The sequence below is a fragment of the Lepus europaeus genome, chromosome 11 (assembly GCF_033115175.1).
Source record: "Lepus europaeus isolate LE1 chromosome 11, mLepTim1.pri, whole genome shotgun sequence".
NCBI classification, from domain to species: domain Eukaryota; kingdom Metazoa; phylum Chordata; class Mammalia; order Lagomorpha; family Leporidae; genus Lepus; species Lepus europaeus.
The window spans coordinates 17,316,982-17,334,198 of NC_084837.1; the positions used below are offsets into that span (position 1 = coordinate 17,316,982).

A 17,217-nucleotide genomic window follows, 5' to 3' on the forward strand; every position below is an offset into this window, starting at 1 on the left:
CGGAGGTGGGAGTAGTGGGAATCCTGACTTACACAGCTGATCAGTCAGAACCACCTGGGGCTTGGGACTGGGCTCTAACGTGATGGGGGTGGGGGCGGATCTGGGGGCTGAGCCCCCGGCTGCGGGGATCCGACTACATCTGCCAAAGACAATGCCAGAACTGGACTGTAAACTAGAGGAGCCCCAGCAGGTGCTCGCTTGCGGGTGGGGAGAAATCCCCCTGCGTTTCGAGGTCAAGGAAATGTGTGTTGACTGCAGTGGTGTGAGAGCAGACGGGAAAACGGCGTGCTTCCCCAACAGACAAACCGAGTTCAGAGGAAGTCTGTCCGTTCTGAGATACAGGAATTTTAAAAATCTAACTCATCAGGTGTTCTGTCTTCTAAAATAACACAAAACTCCATTTGGTTCTAAGAGTTAAAACATTACAGGTTAATTTCAGAAAGTGGGCATCCGAGCACTTATTCTAATCCCTTAAGATATCCTTTAGAGTACATAACTGATTATTGCATAAAAGTCTTTTTTAAACCCTCCTGGGGGAGAGCACTTGAGTTAACTCAACGACCACGGCTTCAGGAGAGGAGTAGCCTCCAGACCCCGCCCCTTGCCCAGGCACATGTGCTCCGAGCTGCCCCCTGGAGGACGCGCCTGGTCACTGCATTCCTGGCACCTGGCTACTTGTCCACTTGGTGCTGCTGAAGATGCCTTAAGCCCAGAGCCTGCCCAGGGTGACCCCAGGCCCTTTATGAAGACCTGTGTGTCCACTCACAGCTCCATGGCCACTGGGTGGTGCTAAGGACAGCAACAGAACACAGGGTTGTTTCAGACATTGTACCCACAGCCAGTGCCCCCCGCTCCCCATGTGTCAGCAAGGCTCCTAGCAAGGTCACTTTTCTGTCCCACTTCCTGCTGTGAGAGGCAAAATCCGTTCCCAGCCTTTAACCACATCAGCATCTGTTATGAAATAGCCAAACTGTATTATTCTATAAACTATCAGAGTTGCTAAAAATTAAACTATCCTCTGAAAACCGGAAAGACCATTGTTTTGGGGGGTCACATTCTTTACAGCATCACCCCACTTTCAGAAGAGGATTCTCACACCCCCTTCAACACACCCCTGCCTCTCAGGGACACCCCTGTTGTGATGGAAAGCCCACTGTTCTCAGAGGGGCGGAGGAGACAGTAATGGCTGCTGATGGACTTGCCGTCCGGAAAACAAAAGCCCATTCCCAAGAGGCAAATCTGCCTCCAACGTCAAGTTCACGTCACTGACGAGGAGAGGAATGAAGGCAACCAAGAGAGCCAAAATGAGAGGATCCTGCACTAAAGAACAGGGAACAAAGCAATGGTCACAACCATCCTTTCTGCTTTTCGAGACCTGGCTACCCAGGTGCAGGCTGTGTGGTGTGGTTGTCCCAGGGCCCAGGTGCAGGCCGGGTGGTATGGCCGTCACAGGGCCCTAGGAAGCAGGCTGCGTGGTGTGGCTGTCCCAGGGCCCTCGCTGTCTGTGGGATTCTAGCTTGCTGGTCCTGGCCTCCACGATCACCAGCTGGGCTCAGGTCTATCTGCAGTCAGCTTCACTCCACCAGTGCAAGAGAGTACAAGCCATGGCCTCTACAGGGGTCCACGGAGACAGGCTGGGGTCCACTCAAGATGGCAGGGAGGGCCTCTGCTACCAGGGCGTCTCTGGAGCAGCCACAGGCGCTTCCCTTCCTCCTGGCTCTTCTCTGAGACCCCGCAGTGAGAAGTCAGAGGCTGACTGCCCCTCAACCCCAAGGGCATGAGGGAGGAAGGGCGGGGGCAGGGGCTTGAATTCCCTGTCTCCTGGGAACACTGCCATCCCTGCGTCTGACCAGACTTCCTGTTGGGCCCTCCCTGCCACTCTGGCCACCCTGGCCTGCTGACCAAACCTATACCCTCTCAGCTGTGGGGCCCAAATGGCTGCTCTGGGGAACCTGAGTCTCCCCAAGAACTCTGCTGCTGGATGGAGACCAAGGACACTGAGGGACACAGCAGACGCTCAACAGATGCTGGCTGAGTGAGCCAGCAAACTGACTACAGACTGACAATCTGTACAAAATTACAACCAGCCTCACTAAACGTTTACCAAAAAAAAGAGAGAGACTCGGGTTAGGAACACCATGCAGGACAGGGTCTGCCCTCTTCAACCCTGGCTGTCACCTGAGGCCTAAAGCAGCTGCCCAAACCCCACCAGATGGCTGCCACTCAGCCTCCAACCCTGCCCCACTGCAGCCTCGGCCCTGATGCCCGCGGGGGCGGGGCCCTCTCCCCCATAGCCTGGGGCAGGGCAGTGAGCCAGCCTCACACCTGCACAGCACATGACGCTCGGGTGCCATCTGCTCACGTCCGAACACACGTGGACGGGACCGTGACAACCCTGAGATGCCCAGCTCCCGCCAACCAGCACACGGGACAGACAGTGCCCTAGCATCACTCCCGTGAGACCTCATTTTGTATTTCTTGTTGATTTCCTTGAGGACTTGGCTTCTCACAAGGGAGAATGTTTAAACATTCATGAATGCAGGCCGTGTGCCCCAGCGGCAGAGCCCAGGGACACCCCTGCCAGCAGCATGGGAGACAATGGCACTCTTCACAGAAGAAGCTGAGGCCTTTAACCTTTTCCCATCTCATGGGCAAAATCCCTACCGCTGTCATCTCTCTCTGCAGTTACTGGTATGGCTGGACGTCTGCTTTTATTGTATTTATTATTATTTTTGGAGAGTCTGCTCATCTCATGCTTCTCTCTCTCTCTCTCTTTACTGTCGAGTATTTATCTTTTTCTTATGAATCAAAAGAGTGTTTTAAATGCAGTCATCCCTTGGTATCCACAAAGGATTGGTTCCAGGACTCCTTCGAATACCAAAATGTGCAGATTCTCAAGTCCCTTACGTAAAATGGCAGAGAGTTTGCGTATGATCATGTACATCCTCCTAAATACTTAGAGTCATCTCTAGATGACTTAACAACACCCAACACTATCTACGTGATGTGTGAACAGTAGTTACATTGGGTTGCTGAGAGAACAATGACAAGAAAAAGGCCTGCACCTGTTCAATGAACACAATTTCTTTTTTCCTGAATATTTCTGATCCACAATTAGTTGAACCCACAGATGCAAAGCCAACAGACGGGAGGGGCCGAGTTGAGACCACCGACCGTTCCCAACACACTGCTGTGTGCCGGTGCCTGTGCACAGGCGTGTGCCTTCTCTCATGAGATGAGGGTGTTCGGGGTTTCCTCCCGCTCGCCACACACAGGTTGCCTTGGCTGCTTCTGGAAGTCAGGCCTGTTCCACGCCCACCTCACCTCCGCCTCTGGATGGCAGCCCCGGCCCCCGCGCCTCTTGCACAAGCTGTCCTAGCTCCACGTTTTTAAACCTTGAAGTGTCCCAGCAATCTCACTACTTTATTCTAGGGCGAAGCCAGACACATCCTGACACCCACGTGTCATTAATCCCAGGTCAGAGGATTTTGGGGGGTTAGTTGGTTAGCTCCTGTTAACCAGTAACAGTAACAAATGTTGCTATTTTTCAAGAAGCTAATGGAATGGAAGGAAAAAACATTTTATAAATGGCATGATAAATTTAAGTCATCGCAACTCAAGCGAACTAAATTAAGCTTAAAAATGTGTTTGGTTAGAAATTGAAAAATCCCACACAAGAGCCTACCTTGGACCCATGCAAATACTGGGGTTGTGCATTTGGCTGTTTGTCTCTTTGAAACTCCTGAGAAAATGGTAATACTGTCCGAACAAACCTAGACAAGAAAGATTAAGAAAAAAAAGAATCAAATTTAATGATAGTTCTTTAAAATTCAGAACTTTTGTATTAACAACCTATTCAGTCTTCCTCCCAGTTAACCGACATGAGTATCAAATGGGAAAAATCTAGGCAATGAAAAATTACAGAATGAATTAGATGCAAAGATTCTGAAGTACAATAAATACATATGAAGTTCAGGAGCCAAGGTGACAATACCCAGTATCTTTTTACCTGTAAACACAGCTTCCAAACTGGGACAGAGTTTGGTCCACCTGGGAACAGAATCATCCTAAACCTAACCCAATCCTTTGATAACAGGGAGTGAGTGAGCTCTGAGCTTCACTGTACTTTGCTGTACACACAGCAGTGACAGCAGCTCAGAGCACAAGCCGGGATGCCGCATGGCTCAGATCACCAGTTACGGGTCAACAAGGGACGAACACGCAAACTCAGGCATTCGTGGCCAAACTCAGTTACAGGATTGTGCCTTGAAGACAGGTCAGGGGCCATTTACAATCAGATAATTAAATTCTCAAGCAGCTACAGCGACCTTGGCTAATGCCTTCAAATCAGAAGGGTTCTTTTGAACGTATAAAACTTTTACGAAAGTGTAATAAAGATATGTGGATTAATATTCTAAGAACTAGATGGATTCATATTAGACTTTAGTAAATAAAACACGATGTGACTGCCGCAGCACCAATGGGTCACAAAGAGTGTGCGCCTGGGGGAGAGGCCAGCAGTCTGCAGGGTTGAGCGCAAGTGGATTCCTGCAGATGGGGTGCATGGGGTGGGAGAGCAGCCGCCAGGCCCGCTTCCCACCAACTGCAGTGGGATCCTGACAACCACAGGCCTACAAATCACCTAAATGCACACCAGGAGAAAACCACACACTTCCCCTTTTGTGTGTTTGTTCAAGGATCTTGGGTTCCTGTGCTGTCAGGATGTCAACGTCCCAGGTGTATCACAACACTCCACACTGCATGTGTGTCTGTGTCTAAGCATCTGTGTTTCTTTCTCCCAGTCGTCCATCTGCATACCTGTGTCTGCACACGTGTGTGCATATCTGTGTACAGGGTTGTGTGATCTGCGTCTGCGTGTGTGTGGCTGTGTGTGCACATATGGGGATATGTCTCTGCATGTCCCTGTGCTGTGTCCCTACTCCTGTTCCGGGGAGAACACTCCGTCAGGAGGCACCAATGCTAGGGTAATGTTCGAAGAGGGAACCCTGTTCCCCAGAGAGTCTAGGTCCTGCTCACACTGGGGATGGCTACCTGCTGACATCACACCTGTCATGCTGCTGCACACGCATCAGCCTCCGGCACCTCTGATGGGGACAGGAGAGGACAGCAGAGAGAAATCACAGCACAAATCACCCGAAGGGAGCTAAACCCCAAAATGAGACGTGGTACTGAGGTTACAGAAGCCTTGTCTGTGTCTGCCTAACTCCCTGTGATGCTAGTGTCCTGAACCCAATTTGACTCTTGTCTTTACAAGAACAGAAGAGACACAGAGACACAAGGAGGAAGTCATGTGATAAAAGAGACAGAAATTACAGTGACACAGTTGTACACCCAGGCAACCAGGGATTGACAGTCATGACCACAGGCCAGGAAAAGCTAAATCCAGATGCTCTGCAGAGTCTCTGCTGACACCTTGGTTTCTGACTTCCGGCCTCCAGAACTGTGAGGGGAATAGATTTCTGTTGTTTGCAGCCACCCAGTGCGTGACATTTCGTCACAGCAGCCACAGGAAGCTAACATGGTGCACTTGCAGGTATTTCCTAGCTCGGACCACCACTAGGGTCTAGAAACAGGGGCATCCGGGGAGCGAGGAGCATACACGGCACGCAGAGGCAATCCCACCATTACCCTTCTGCACCGCACTGACAGCCTGCAAGAGCTGAGTGGGAAAAGAGCAGGTGTGGCCTGGAACATGTCACGTGCAGAAAATCAGGCGGGACTTAAAGAATGACAGAGACACAGACACCAGCCACAGGCACCCAGTGCTCCGAACGGGGCCAATCTGAGCCACAAAACTCAACTAATGGAAACCACAAAGTGTACCCCTGGGCTGGAATCCCGAGTCCTCACAGAAAACAAACGTGAGCAGCAGAACGCCAGCCAACACCTGGAGGTGGAATGCAGGAGTCAGAAACTCACAGCTGCTCCACCACGGTGAAAATAACGGGTCAAAATTCATCAGCAGGTACTCAAGCTACCTCCCACAACGACGCATTTAAACAGAAAAGTGGGAAGGGGCCAGGGAGAGCCTGCAGCCAGCACCCGGCCTGGGGAAGCGAGCTCACGGGCCCAGGCATGGGCTGGTGTTGCCCCAGACCCGTCACTCTGACGACACTCCCTCTGGCGGGTGGTCTTCTGGCCACAGGCCCAACTCTGGTCCTCAGCAAAGTCTGCTGGCCTCTTTCCAAGAGCTGTCACCTGCTACGCTTCTCAGCTGCACAGGCTAAATTCCAGGCAGAGCGCCACCCTGAGCCGTCTCCCAGAGCCACCTTTAACTGGAAATAAGGGCCAAGCAACAAGAAAAGTTCCTTCCTGCCCGACTCCTCAGGCAGGGTACTGAGAGTCCAGGCAGCAGGGTTTTGTGTCTTCTCTGGTTTCAGTGAACAGAAACCCCGATTTAAAATGCCTGTTAGAGAAGGAAATGGAAACGTCAATGATCTCACTGGGAATGTGTTTTTCTCTACTTTTTAAAAAAAATTTATTTATTTGACAGGTAGAGCTACAGACAGAGAGAGAGAGACAGAGAGAAAGGTCTTCCTTCTGTTGGTTCACCCCCCAAATGGCTACTAAGGCTGGCGCTGCGCCGATCCCAAGCCAGGAGCCAGGCACTTCTTCCCGGTCTCCCATGCGGGTGCAGGACCCAAGCACTTGGGCCATCCTCCACTGCCTTCCTGGGCCACAGCAGAGAGCTGGACTGGAAGAGGAGCAACTGGGACTAGAACCCGGTGCCCATGTGGGATGCCGGTGCCACAGGTGGAGGATTAACCAAGTGAGCCAGGGCACCAGGCCCTGGGAACTTGTTTTTAATTAAAACAAAACAAAACAAAAAAAAACACAACCAGGGGTAATGGAGGTGGAGGTGGGCTCAGGTGAAGCAGAGCTGCTCTGGGGAGGGGACTGCCCCTGTGACGAGCAAGGGTTCCCTGGGAATTGTGTCTCAGGTGTTCTTGGGCTCTGGGCTCCCAGGAGCCTCAGGGCACTGCGTGCTGCCTCCTGCCCAAAAGGTACGTCCTGAGACATCAAGGCTTGGATCTCACAGAGAAGGTAGGTGACACACGTCAAACCGGGCTCTAGGTCAGAGCAAACCTGCTTGCCTGCGGGGAGCACCCAATGTGTCCAGGGGCCCAGGCCGGGCAGGAGGCCCCAGTGTGTGGCACTGATCTGCCAGTAGGAATGACCAACACCACAAGGGGTCACAGAGGGTTGAGGCGGCAATGTGCGGTCACACAAAAGCACCCAGCCATCCCTTCCTGCTGCTGTCAGCTCTGTGCAGACTCGGAGGGCGGGCGCAGGACCTGGCCAGCCCATGTACTGAGCACAGTGAGCGGCAGGAGGGACAGCCGTGGGCTCGGGCTGAGCGGCCCAGCTGGGAGGACAGGGCAGCACCTCCACCACGCCTCAGAGCACCGTGCTCCCTCACTAGCCTGGGCTGGACTCTCAACCTGGGGCGGCCCTGGCGCTGCGTGGAGATAGTTCTGGCTGACAACGGGGAATGGGGACCCTGGGGGACGCCATGGCTCCTGCTCAGTCCTAGGACCCAGGGGACAGCCCCCACCAGGAACAGTCCAGCCCCACAGCTGGGCAGTGGTACAACAAGGACTAAGGGAGGGAGGCGGCGAACGTCACTCAACGCAGGTATGTCTGAACCCAACAGGCAGCTTTGTCTCCAGGGATGTCCGCAGTCACACACTGGACCACCCGCACACCATCCGCGGGAAACAGGAGTCACAGCACACACGGCTGTGCTTCTGCCGTGGGGATGCAGGCGGGTCCCAGCCGCCCAGATTAGGACCGGACACAGCTTCTGGCACCAGGCCAGCTGGATGTGGCTCACTGGCACGTGGTGCTAAGGCAGCAGGACGCAGCAAAGCGGCAAACATGACTGCATGGCGATGGGATGGGGGCAGGGCCGTCTCACAGTCACAAGGTGGGCACCCCCACTCCTGCACACGTGTGAGTGTTGCTGCAGGGAGAGGCACATGTAGCACTGACACGGACGGGCTGGACTCTGTCCCCCCCTACATGATAACTGACACTACATAACAGCACGACATGATAACATGACAACCCCAGGAAACACCTGGAGAGTGGGACCCACGCAGGAGTCACCAACCTATGAAGTGGCCCCCAGTAACACTCCACGTGACCGTGGACTCCCTGATGACCCATGGGAGTGGTCCCAGGAAGCTCAGGGAAGGGCACCGCTGGGGGAAAGGCCTTTGGGCTGCAGAGAGAGAATGAAGAAGGTCTGAGCACTCTCCCGGGAGGATCACTGACGTCAGGACGTCACGCAGGTGCTGCTGAGCCCACGGCGGGGGTGGGGGGACAACCACAGCCACCCACCACGACAGAGGAGATGCTGCGAGCCCCAGCCGGGACACAAACGTGTTTTCAGAGCAGCAAGTTGCTGCGTCATCGCCGTCACGAAGAGCATGCTGGAAGACAGACACGTTCTACAAAGGAAACCTCTGGGGATCGCTTTCACTCCCCTTCCCCTTACATATCTATGATTTCTGATTCTTCTACAATTATGATGTATTGTCTAACATGAAGACTTTTTCCATCAACTCAGACTATACCAACTTTTACAAAATAAGTTTAGGAAGTGAGTACCTTAAAAGCGAGTTAGGAGTGGGTGTTTAGCTTAGCAGTAAAGACACCTGCATCCCACATACGAGTCCCTGGGTTCAGCTCCTGGCTCTGGTTCCTGACTCCAGCTTTCTGAAATGCAGACCCTGGGAGGCAGTGCTAATGGCTTAAGTAATTGGGTTCCTGCCTCCTATATAGGAGACCTGGATTGAGTTATCAGCTTCTGACTCCAGCTTAGCTTGGGCCATTGTGGGCACCTAGGGAGGGAGGTAGTGGATGGGAGTCCTCTCGCCCTCTTGGCGCTGGCATACCAGGTTCTAGTCCCAGTCAGGGTGCCGGATTCTGTCCTGGTTGCCCCTCTTCCAGGCCAGCTCTCTGCTATGGCCCGGGAGTGCAGTGGAGGATGGCCCGAGTGCTTGAGCCCTGAACCCCATGGGAGACCAGGAGAAGCACCTGGCTCCTGGCTTCGGATCAGTGCAGTGCACTAGCAGCAACGCGACATCTGTGGTGGTCACTTGGGGGGTGAACCAATGGAAAAAGGAAGACCTTTCTCTCTGTTTCTCTCTCTCTCACTGTCCACTCTGCCTGTCAAAAAAATTTAAAAAAATTTTTAACTGAATTAAAAAGAAGTGAGTAGTCTTTAAGTCTTTAAAGACTGGTTTCTGGGGCCGGCGCCGTGGCTCAACAGGCTAATCCTCTGCCTTGCGGCGCTGGCACACCGGGTTCTAGTCCCGGTCGGGGCGCCGAATTCTGTCCTGGTTGCCCCTCTTCCAGGCCAGCTCTCTGCTGTGGCCCGGGAAGGCAGTGGAGGATGGCCCAAGTGCTTGGGCCCTGCACCCGCATGGGAGACCAGGAGAAGCACCTGGCTCCTGCCTTCATATCAGCGCGGTGCGCTGGCCGCAGTGCTCTGGCTGCGGCGGCCACTGGAGGGTGAACCAACGGCAAAGGAAGACCTTTCTCTCTGTCTCTCTCTCTCACTATCCACTCTGCCTGTCAAAAATAAAATAAAATAAAATAAAATAAAGACTGGTTTCTGTGGAGCACACCCAGCCAGGCCAACGAGGCCTCCTGTGGGTCCGGAGCCACTGGCTCTGGCTGAGAATGGGTGTCAGCTGTGGGGATACTCAGAAGGGCTGCATGACATACAAAACTTCAAGAGAGGAGCTGCTAGGTGCCAAACACTTAGGAAAAAAAGAAAAAAAAAAGGAAATGGAAAAGCTGGTTGCCTGATTTGATCGCTCTGTGCTGTATATATGTGTTAAAATATTACATTGTTCCCTATAAAGATGCCTAGGTATTAACTTTTCTTAAAGATTTATTTTTATTTATTTGAAAGGCAGAGTTACAGAGAGAAAGAGAGATGGAAGAGGCAGAGAGAGACCTTCCATCTGCTGGTTCACTCCCCAAATGGCCACAATGGCCAGGGCTGTGCCAGGCTGAAGCCAAGAGCCCAGAGCTTCTTCTGGGTCTCCCACATGGGTACAGGGGCACAGAAACTTGGGCCACCTTCTGCTGCTTTCTCAGGCATATTAGCAGGGAGCTGGATCAGAAGTGGAGCATCCAGGTCTCAAACTGGAACTCATATGGGGTGCTAGAGTTGCAGGTGGCGGCTCAGTTGGCTATGCCACAACACCAGCCCCAAGTATTATGTGCTAATAAAAATTTGTAAATAACAGTTAAAAAAAAAAAAAAAGAAGTTGCCTGGCAAATGCATCTGGGGCCCAAGCTGTACCCGCAACCCTGACACACAGGTGTCCTGAACTGACAGCAGCTACAGCAGGCACAACTAGACCACAGGACGACCCCTCCCTCCTCAGCCACGGAGCCCAGCCCCCTCATCTCTCTTTTTATTTTTTTAGCCCCCTCATCTCTTAAGGCAGAAAACCCTCAGTCGAAACACCAGTAGCAATCCAGCCAATACTCTGGGGGGATGTTAAGATTCAGCAGCATGGTAAGGCACTCACTCTTCCAAGTGCTCACTGCACACAGACTTTTGGAGTGGGGCCAGGTATCTTACGTGGTGCTTCCATTGCCTCCTGGACTGTTGGTATCTGTGGTGAAGACTGGTATGTAACACACACACACACACACACACACAGCGAGCCAGGCTCAGCACAGAAAGAACAAAGCCCAGCCCCACAGACCTTTGCACAGTGCATGGAGGCCAGGCCAGAGCCATCCCAGGCCTTGGGCCACATTATGAGACTAAGCCTCATGGTACACCGCTGGTATCAACTCTGCCACCCACTAAGCTGGCCACTCAATGTTGTTCAACAGAGCAGTACAATTGTGGGGTGGGTAGGAGGGTGTGTAACTGACCAATCCATTCACACAGCCCAACATTCCAAGGCAGAAACATCAAAGTAGAGTCACCCACCACATTCCAACATCAGGCAGACTGAGAACAGGTGCACACAGCCCTTGCAGCCATTCCCCGCGTGCACGGACACTGCACTCTGGACCACAAGCAAGAGCCCTGGATGGATCGACCTCCCAGGCTGTGGCCCTGTCATTCAGTCTCCAGTCTCTACATGCACAACCATGACAACCGGCCCAAGGCTGGCCCAGGGCCACGTACTTGCAAATAAATGGAAGAGACCAGGAGGGCTGGAGGGTCCTGGACATGAGAAATGCAGGGGTCAGAGAGAGATGGGGGAGGGTTCCCCAGATCATCCTTTGCAAGGGCTCTTTGGGGGCGGTGCCCAGAGACGGCTGTAGGGCTGCTCACCGGTTGGTGGAGCCGTTGTAGCAGTAGTTGGGCAGGAAGTCGTAGTTGAGCTCCCAGAAGACGTGGAGGGTGATTCTCCCATAGGGAGCAGACACGTTGTGGTTGGCCTCCCGGAACATAGCGTCAAAACTGTCCAGTGTCAGGTACCTGCTCAGCAACTTGTGGGTCATTCGGTTGATTTCCAAGAGGCCATCCAACTCCTAGAAGATCAGAGACAGGGGTGTGAGGACAGAACTGGGACGCACAGGAAGAGTCACCCGTGCTGCTAGGGCCTCCACTCCCCACGCAGGCCTGGAAGGCCCCGGGGGGACCACTGCACAGCGGAGAATTAGCGAGAGACCTGCCAGGTGGCTGCCAGCACGCATGAGCCAAGAACTCGTTATATCGGGCAGGAGCGTCTGGAAGGCGTGAGCCTGCTTCTCAGGACGCCCTCTACAGCCCTCTGTAGCGGCCTCCACACTGCCCACGGCTGCCCTCCAGTCACCCCACAGGCAGTCCACGTGGTGGCGTCACCTCCTCCTACCACCCCTCCCTGCCACGCAGCACCGCCCCAGCCCCGTCCCCACCCTGTGACACCACAGAGCTGGCTGCTGCTTTTCCATGGGTGTCTGACTCCGCTTTTTCTCCAAGGCCTGGAGCTACTCGAGAGCAAGCAGGTGAGACGTGGCCTCGCATACGCTCATGGTTTTTGCTCAGGAAACTCGCCTAGGTTCATCCAGTGTGGCTTCCAGGGCTAGAACGCGGCTGGGCCCAACTGAGAGGCGCACCAGATTCCAAAGACTCCATAGGAAGAAGGAGAATGGCAAACACCCATCTCGGTAATGCTGCTTTGTGCCTCGCATGTCAGATAATTTGGGAATATAATCGGGTCACATAAAACGTCTTATTAAAATAATTTTTACTTTCCTAGTGTTATTAGTGAATTTAAAATTACATATTTAAAATATGCTCTTTCACTCTGCTTTTCAAAATAAACAAATCAGTCTTTAAAAAATAAAATTCTTTTTTATATAAAAGATTTATGTATTTTTTTGAGAGGCAGAGTTACAGAGAGGGAAGGTGAGGGTTGGGTGGGAGGTGGGTGGAGAGCTTCTGTCCACTGGTTCACTCCTCAAATGGCCACAATAGCCTAAGCTGTGTCAGACCCAAGCCAGGAGCTGAAACTCCACTCCACATGGTCTCCCAGGTGGGGGGCAGGGGCCTAAGTACAGAGACACAGAGAGAACTTCCATCTGCTTGTTTACGCCCCCAATGGCCGTAATGGTCAGGGCTGGGCCAGGCCAAAGCCAGGAAGCCAGGAGCTTCATCTGGATCTCCCACCTGGGTGGCAGGGCCCAAGTATTTAGGTCTTTTCTGTTGCTTTCCCAGGTGCAATAAAAGGGAGATGGATCGGAAATGGAGCAGCCGGGACTTGAACCCGTGGTACATGGGATGGCAGCATCACAGGTGGCTGCTTAACCTGCTATGCCACAATGCCGATCTCAGGATCAAATTCTTAAAAAAAATTTTTTTAAATGTATATTTCTATTAGACAGCTCTGGCCTGAGTCAAAAGCCTTGATCAAAATCATTGCTCATCAGTGACAACGAAAATATCAGGGCCCTGCACCAGTGTATGCTTTGAAGAAAGGTGGCCACTGTCTCAGCCTGGATCACCCTGGAGAACACAGAAATGGCTACATGGGCACGGGCTGTGCCCCACGGTGCCGAAAGGCCACCTGCTGAGGCCTCCCCTGCTCCCCAGCCCTGAGCAGTTCTCCTTGAGTTCTTGCTGTGTGTTACCATCTGTCTCCAGCCTGTGCTCTGGGAAGAGCAGTCTGGCTGGGTACAAAATCCTTGCTTCACACCCTCTACCGGGCTGCTGGCCAGCACTGAAGACAGTCGTATTTCTCTCCCTGACTGCTCCATTTAGACAGGCAAAGGCTTTTTTCTTCCTTCAAGTCCATCACTTCAACTGCATCACTTCGCAGTGTGGGCCACTGTGGGGCAGTTTTCTCAGGGATGCAATGCTGCTGTTAATATACCCAGACGCTCCTCCACTTACGATCCATTTACATCCCAATAACCCTGTCACGAGCTGAAAATACTCTACACAAAAATACAGTTAATACACCTAACCTAACACCCATCACGGCTTAGCCTAGCTGTCCTTACATGTGCTCAGAACACTTCTATCAGCCCACAGTTGGGCAAAGTCATCCCACACGAAGCCTATTTCATAACAACATTGTACTTCACTGAACAGTGAGAAACAGAATGGGGTGTGGACACGCTCTCGCACCACCAGAAAGTCAGAAAATTGTTGTGGATCCGCCGTAAGTTGGGGACCATCTGTACTTTCGTGTTGCCTTCTATTTTATCAACATTTTCTTAAAATACAAGTTTTGACCTTTGTTCCACTCAGTTGCTTTGGTTTTCTTTTCCAGGGATATGATATGTTATGTTGGCTCTTCCTTGTTTGTCTTCTACATCACTTTCTTGCAAATCCTTTTTGATATTTCTTTTTTCCTATGAAATGTTTCTTATGTATTTGAAAGGCAGAGAGACCAAAAAAAGAGATCTTCCATCTGCTGGTTCACTCCCCAAATGCCTACAACAGCTATGGTTTGACTAGGCTGAAGCTAGGAGCCAAGAACTCAGGTCAGTGGCAAGGACTCCGGTACCTAAGCCATCATCTGCTGCTTCCCAGAATACACACTAGCAGTAATCTGGCTCTGAAGAGGGGTAGCCAGGACTCAAACCAGACACTCTGATGTGGGATGTGGGTGCCCCAAGCAGCAACTTAACCACTGTGCCACAAAGCCCACCCTCTGCTTTCTTTTTATTTCTCTAAAGTCATTATCCATTACCTTCCCGTGTTGACTTCATCTTTGAAATCATTTGGTTTTAATTTTTTCATGAGTTTCAGCATCTGTCTTTTTAAAATTATCTTTTCTCCAATGACTATATTTCTAGGGTTTTTTTGGTTTTGTTTTGTTTTGTTTTTTTTGACAGGCAGAGTGGACAGTGAGAGAGAGACAGAGAGAAAGGTCTTCCTTTGCCGTTGGTTCACCCTCCAATGGCCGCCACAAGCCGGCGCGCTGTGGCCGGCGCACCGCGATGATCCGATGGCAGGAGCCAGGTTCTTCTCCTGGTCTCCCATGCGGGTGCAGGGCCCAAGCACTTGGGCCATCCTCCACTGCACTCCCGGGCCATAGCAGAGAGCTGGCCTGGAAGAGGGGCAACCAGGACAGAATCCGGCGCCCTGACCGGGACTAGAACCTGGTGTGCTGGCACCACAGACGGAGGATTAGCCTAGTGAGCCTCGGCACTGGCCAATATTTCTAGGTTTTAAAAACTTCCGACTTAGGCTTTTCTTTCTTAGCATCCACTGCTTTCGCCCCTTGTTTTACCTTGTGACCGCGTTATGGCTTCCTGGGCTTCATGGGCTCCTTTCTGACCTGCTTTTGCTGTCTGCAGGGGTGCCATTGCACTTACATTCTTTTTTTATTATAACGCAGTTAAATAGGATTGAACCATTTACGGGTGTCTCAACCATTTAATGAAAGGAGCTCTTCCATGCTTCTGAGGCCAAGGCAGCTATTTTCACCTCTGTGACTCAGGTCATCATGTCTCATGTTTTGTGCGATGCCTCATGGGCTCCCCTCCCCTCATCCGGTCTGGACTTCCCGTCAGCCCATTCTCCCCAACCATATCAGGTGTTCCTGTGTGGTGTTCCCAGCAGTGCCCCCGGTGCACTTCCTTGTCTTGGAAGGGAATTTTGAGTTTTTAGATTCTGGATTTGCAGGGCTGACAGTTCCAGCACCAGCAAGCCGTCCCTCACCTCCAGAAGTGACTCTCTGTGGGCTACGAACAACAACCGGGACTGACACCATCAGACCAGGCTCCCTGAATCCAACGGGGTCAAGGAGGGAGCAGCAAAGTGACTCCCCAAATGGTTTGACCCAGAGAGATCTGGGTGTTGGCTCACGGATCCTGGTGCCCATGCAGCCTGAATGGACAGTCAGCTTTCAAAAGTCTTAACCGATCTTCACCAGTGGGAAGGCTCTAGGTCCACCAGACAAAGTCTGGCCAGAATCAGGAAACACTGCTGTTCCCATCAAGGACCCAGAGCTCCTAGACGGGAGGAGAGGCAGAGCCGTATGACATTAACGAAAGCACAGGATGTTAATCCTCTGCCCAGGCTGCCCTGCTCTAACGGGCACAAGGCCATCTATCGCAGTGAGAACAAGGGAGACACCAGACCATCCTGGATTAGTGGACACTGGCTCTGAACTGACGTTAACGCTTGAAGATCTAAAGCTACCCAAGGTGCAATACTCAGGTGGCTGACGGGGCTCTGGCTGGTCCACCTTACAGAGCCCGCGCTGCGGCTACATCCCTAGTTCCAGAATCCACAGCTGTCAACATTCCTGCATGGCAGGCAGGCATCGTCTACACGCCCTGAAGTGTCTCTGTCATTGTAGCTTCAGACAAGGCCTCTGTGGCACCTTCTCTCTCGTCTCCTGTAACTCCCATCCCATGTCAGATCTTCTTACTGTTTTCCATGTTCCTTATGCTGGCTCTGTTTCATCCATTCTTAATTTTCTCTGTTCCCTAGTTTAGACATTTTTCTAATGTCCTGTTTTTCTGTTCCTGAATCCTGTCCTCTCCATAATTTAAACTCCCATAAACTCATCAAGAACATGACGTTCTTTAATTCTAGAACATCTGAATGATTCTGCGTTACAGTTCCTGATTCTCTACAGAAACTCTCCCCCTCTTCATCTCTTTTTGCCACCTGTTCCTCCATCTTCTGTAAGTACCAACCTCACTGAAGGTGTTTCTATTGTGCTTTTTCCTCTTGGTGTGGTCACAGGATCTTGCCTCTTATGTCTAGTAATTTTTCACTGACTACTAAGCATTGGACATAAAAAAAAAAAAATCAAAACTAAGGAGGCTCACGAAGCAACTGTTTCCAGAGAGAGCACCCCTGCTTTCTCCTACGAGGAACATAACTGGAGCCTGAGCCCAGCAGGTGTCTGCCCTCAGCACAAAGAGATGGTGGGGAATTCTGCTCTGCTTTTGGAGGCTTTACCGCCTAGATGCCAGAATCCAGTCGATTCCTCCAAGGGGACCCAGCCATGTGCTGCGGTCCCATCCAGTTTGTAGCATCACCATTAGAGGCCTCACAACTGCCTGAGCTCTGTTCTCATTCTGTTCCCCGAGCAGCTTCTGATGCCTGAGCTGAGGTCAGATTCCCACCAGCTAGCCCAAGCCAAGAGCCGGCAGACGCCCCGTGGAAAAGCAGCTTTAAACCCTGCGCTCTCGGCTGGGAGGTCTGCCCTCCTGAATCCTCGTGGACTGATGTGGGCGAGTGTTCCCACCGCATTACTGTTCGTTATTCAGCCTGTCTGGTCGACTTCAACAGGACTGCTGGCCTGCTGTGGGCCACTGCACCTTTCCCTGAGTCGGTCTGTAAAGTCCCACGGTGGCACCTTCCACCCTTCTCTCCGTAACGAAGTTCACCTCAACAGCAAGATTACTTTCCCTTCTTCTCCAGTTTAAACACACTCATCTCTTCTGTCCCCATGGACTTTCCTCTTTTTATTTTTCTCTTTCTTGCTTTTGAAAAAATCCCACGCAGTTCTGGTTAGGATTGATCTGGAGCACTTTTGGAATCCTGACAGGGTTAGTCCTCCCTCAATACCTCTCCAAAATCAGAGTAGCACTTGATCATCTTGACAGTTTATTAAGAAGAAAAAACTTTAGGATTATTTTACCAAATTCTACATATAGTACATAGAATCTAGCAGAACTTGCATCAGATCTACAGACTAGTTGGGAACCTAATCTTTACTACTAGTCTTTCCATCCAAGAAAATGCTTTCTTTTAAGGTA

The 17,217-nt window shown here is 51.8% G+C and overlaps 1 protein-coding gene across 1 annotated transcript in view; it reads right to left on the reverse strand.

The window, feature by feature from the left end:
- CYFIP1 (cytoplasmic FMR1 interacting protein 1) overlaps positions 1-17,217 on the reverse strand; it is a 95,304-nt gene that overhangs the window by 18,456 nt on the left and 59,631 nt on the right. The window contains exons 22-23 of the mRNA XM_062205027.1: positions 11,339-11,538; positions 3,686-3,773 (exon numbers count right to left, since the gene is read on the reverse strand). Of these exons, the coding sequence (XP_062061011.1) occupies positions 3,686-3,773; positions 11,339-11,538 (288 nt within the window). The remainder of the gene's footprint in view (positions 1-3,685; positions 3,774-11,338; positions 11,539-17,217) is intronic.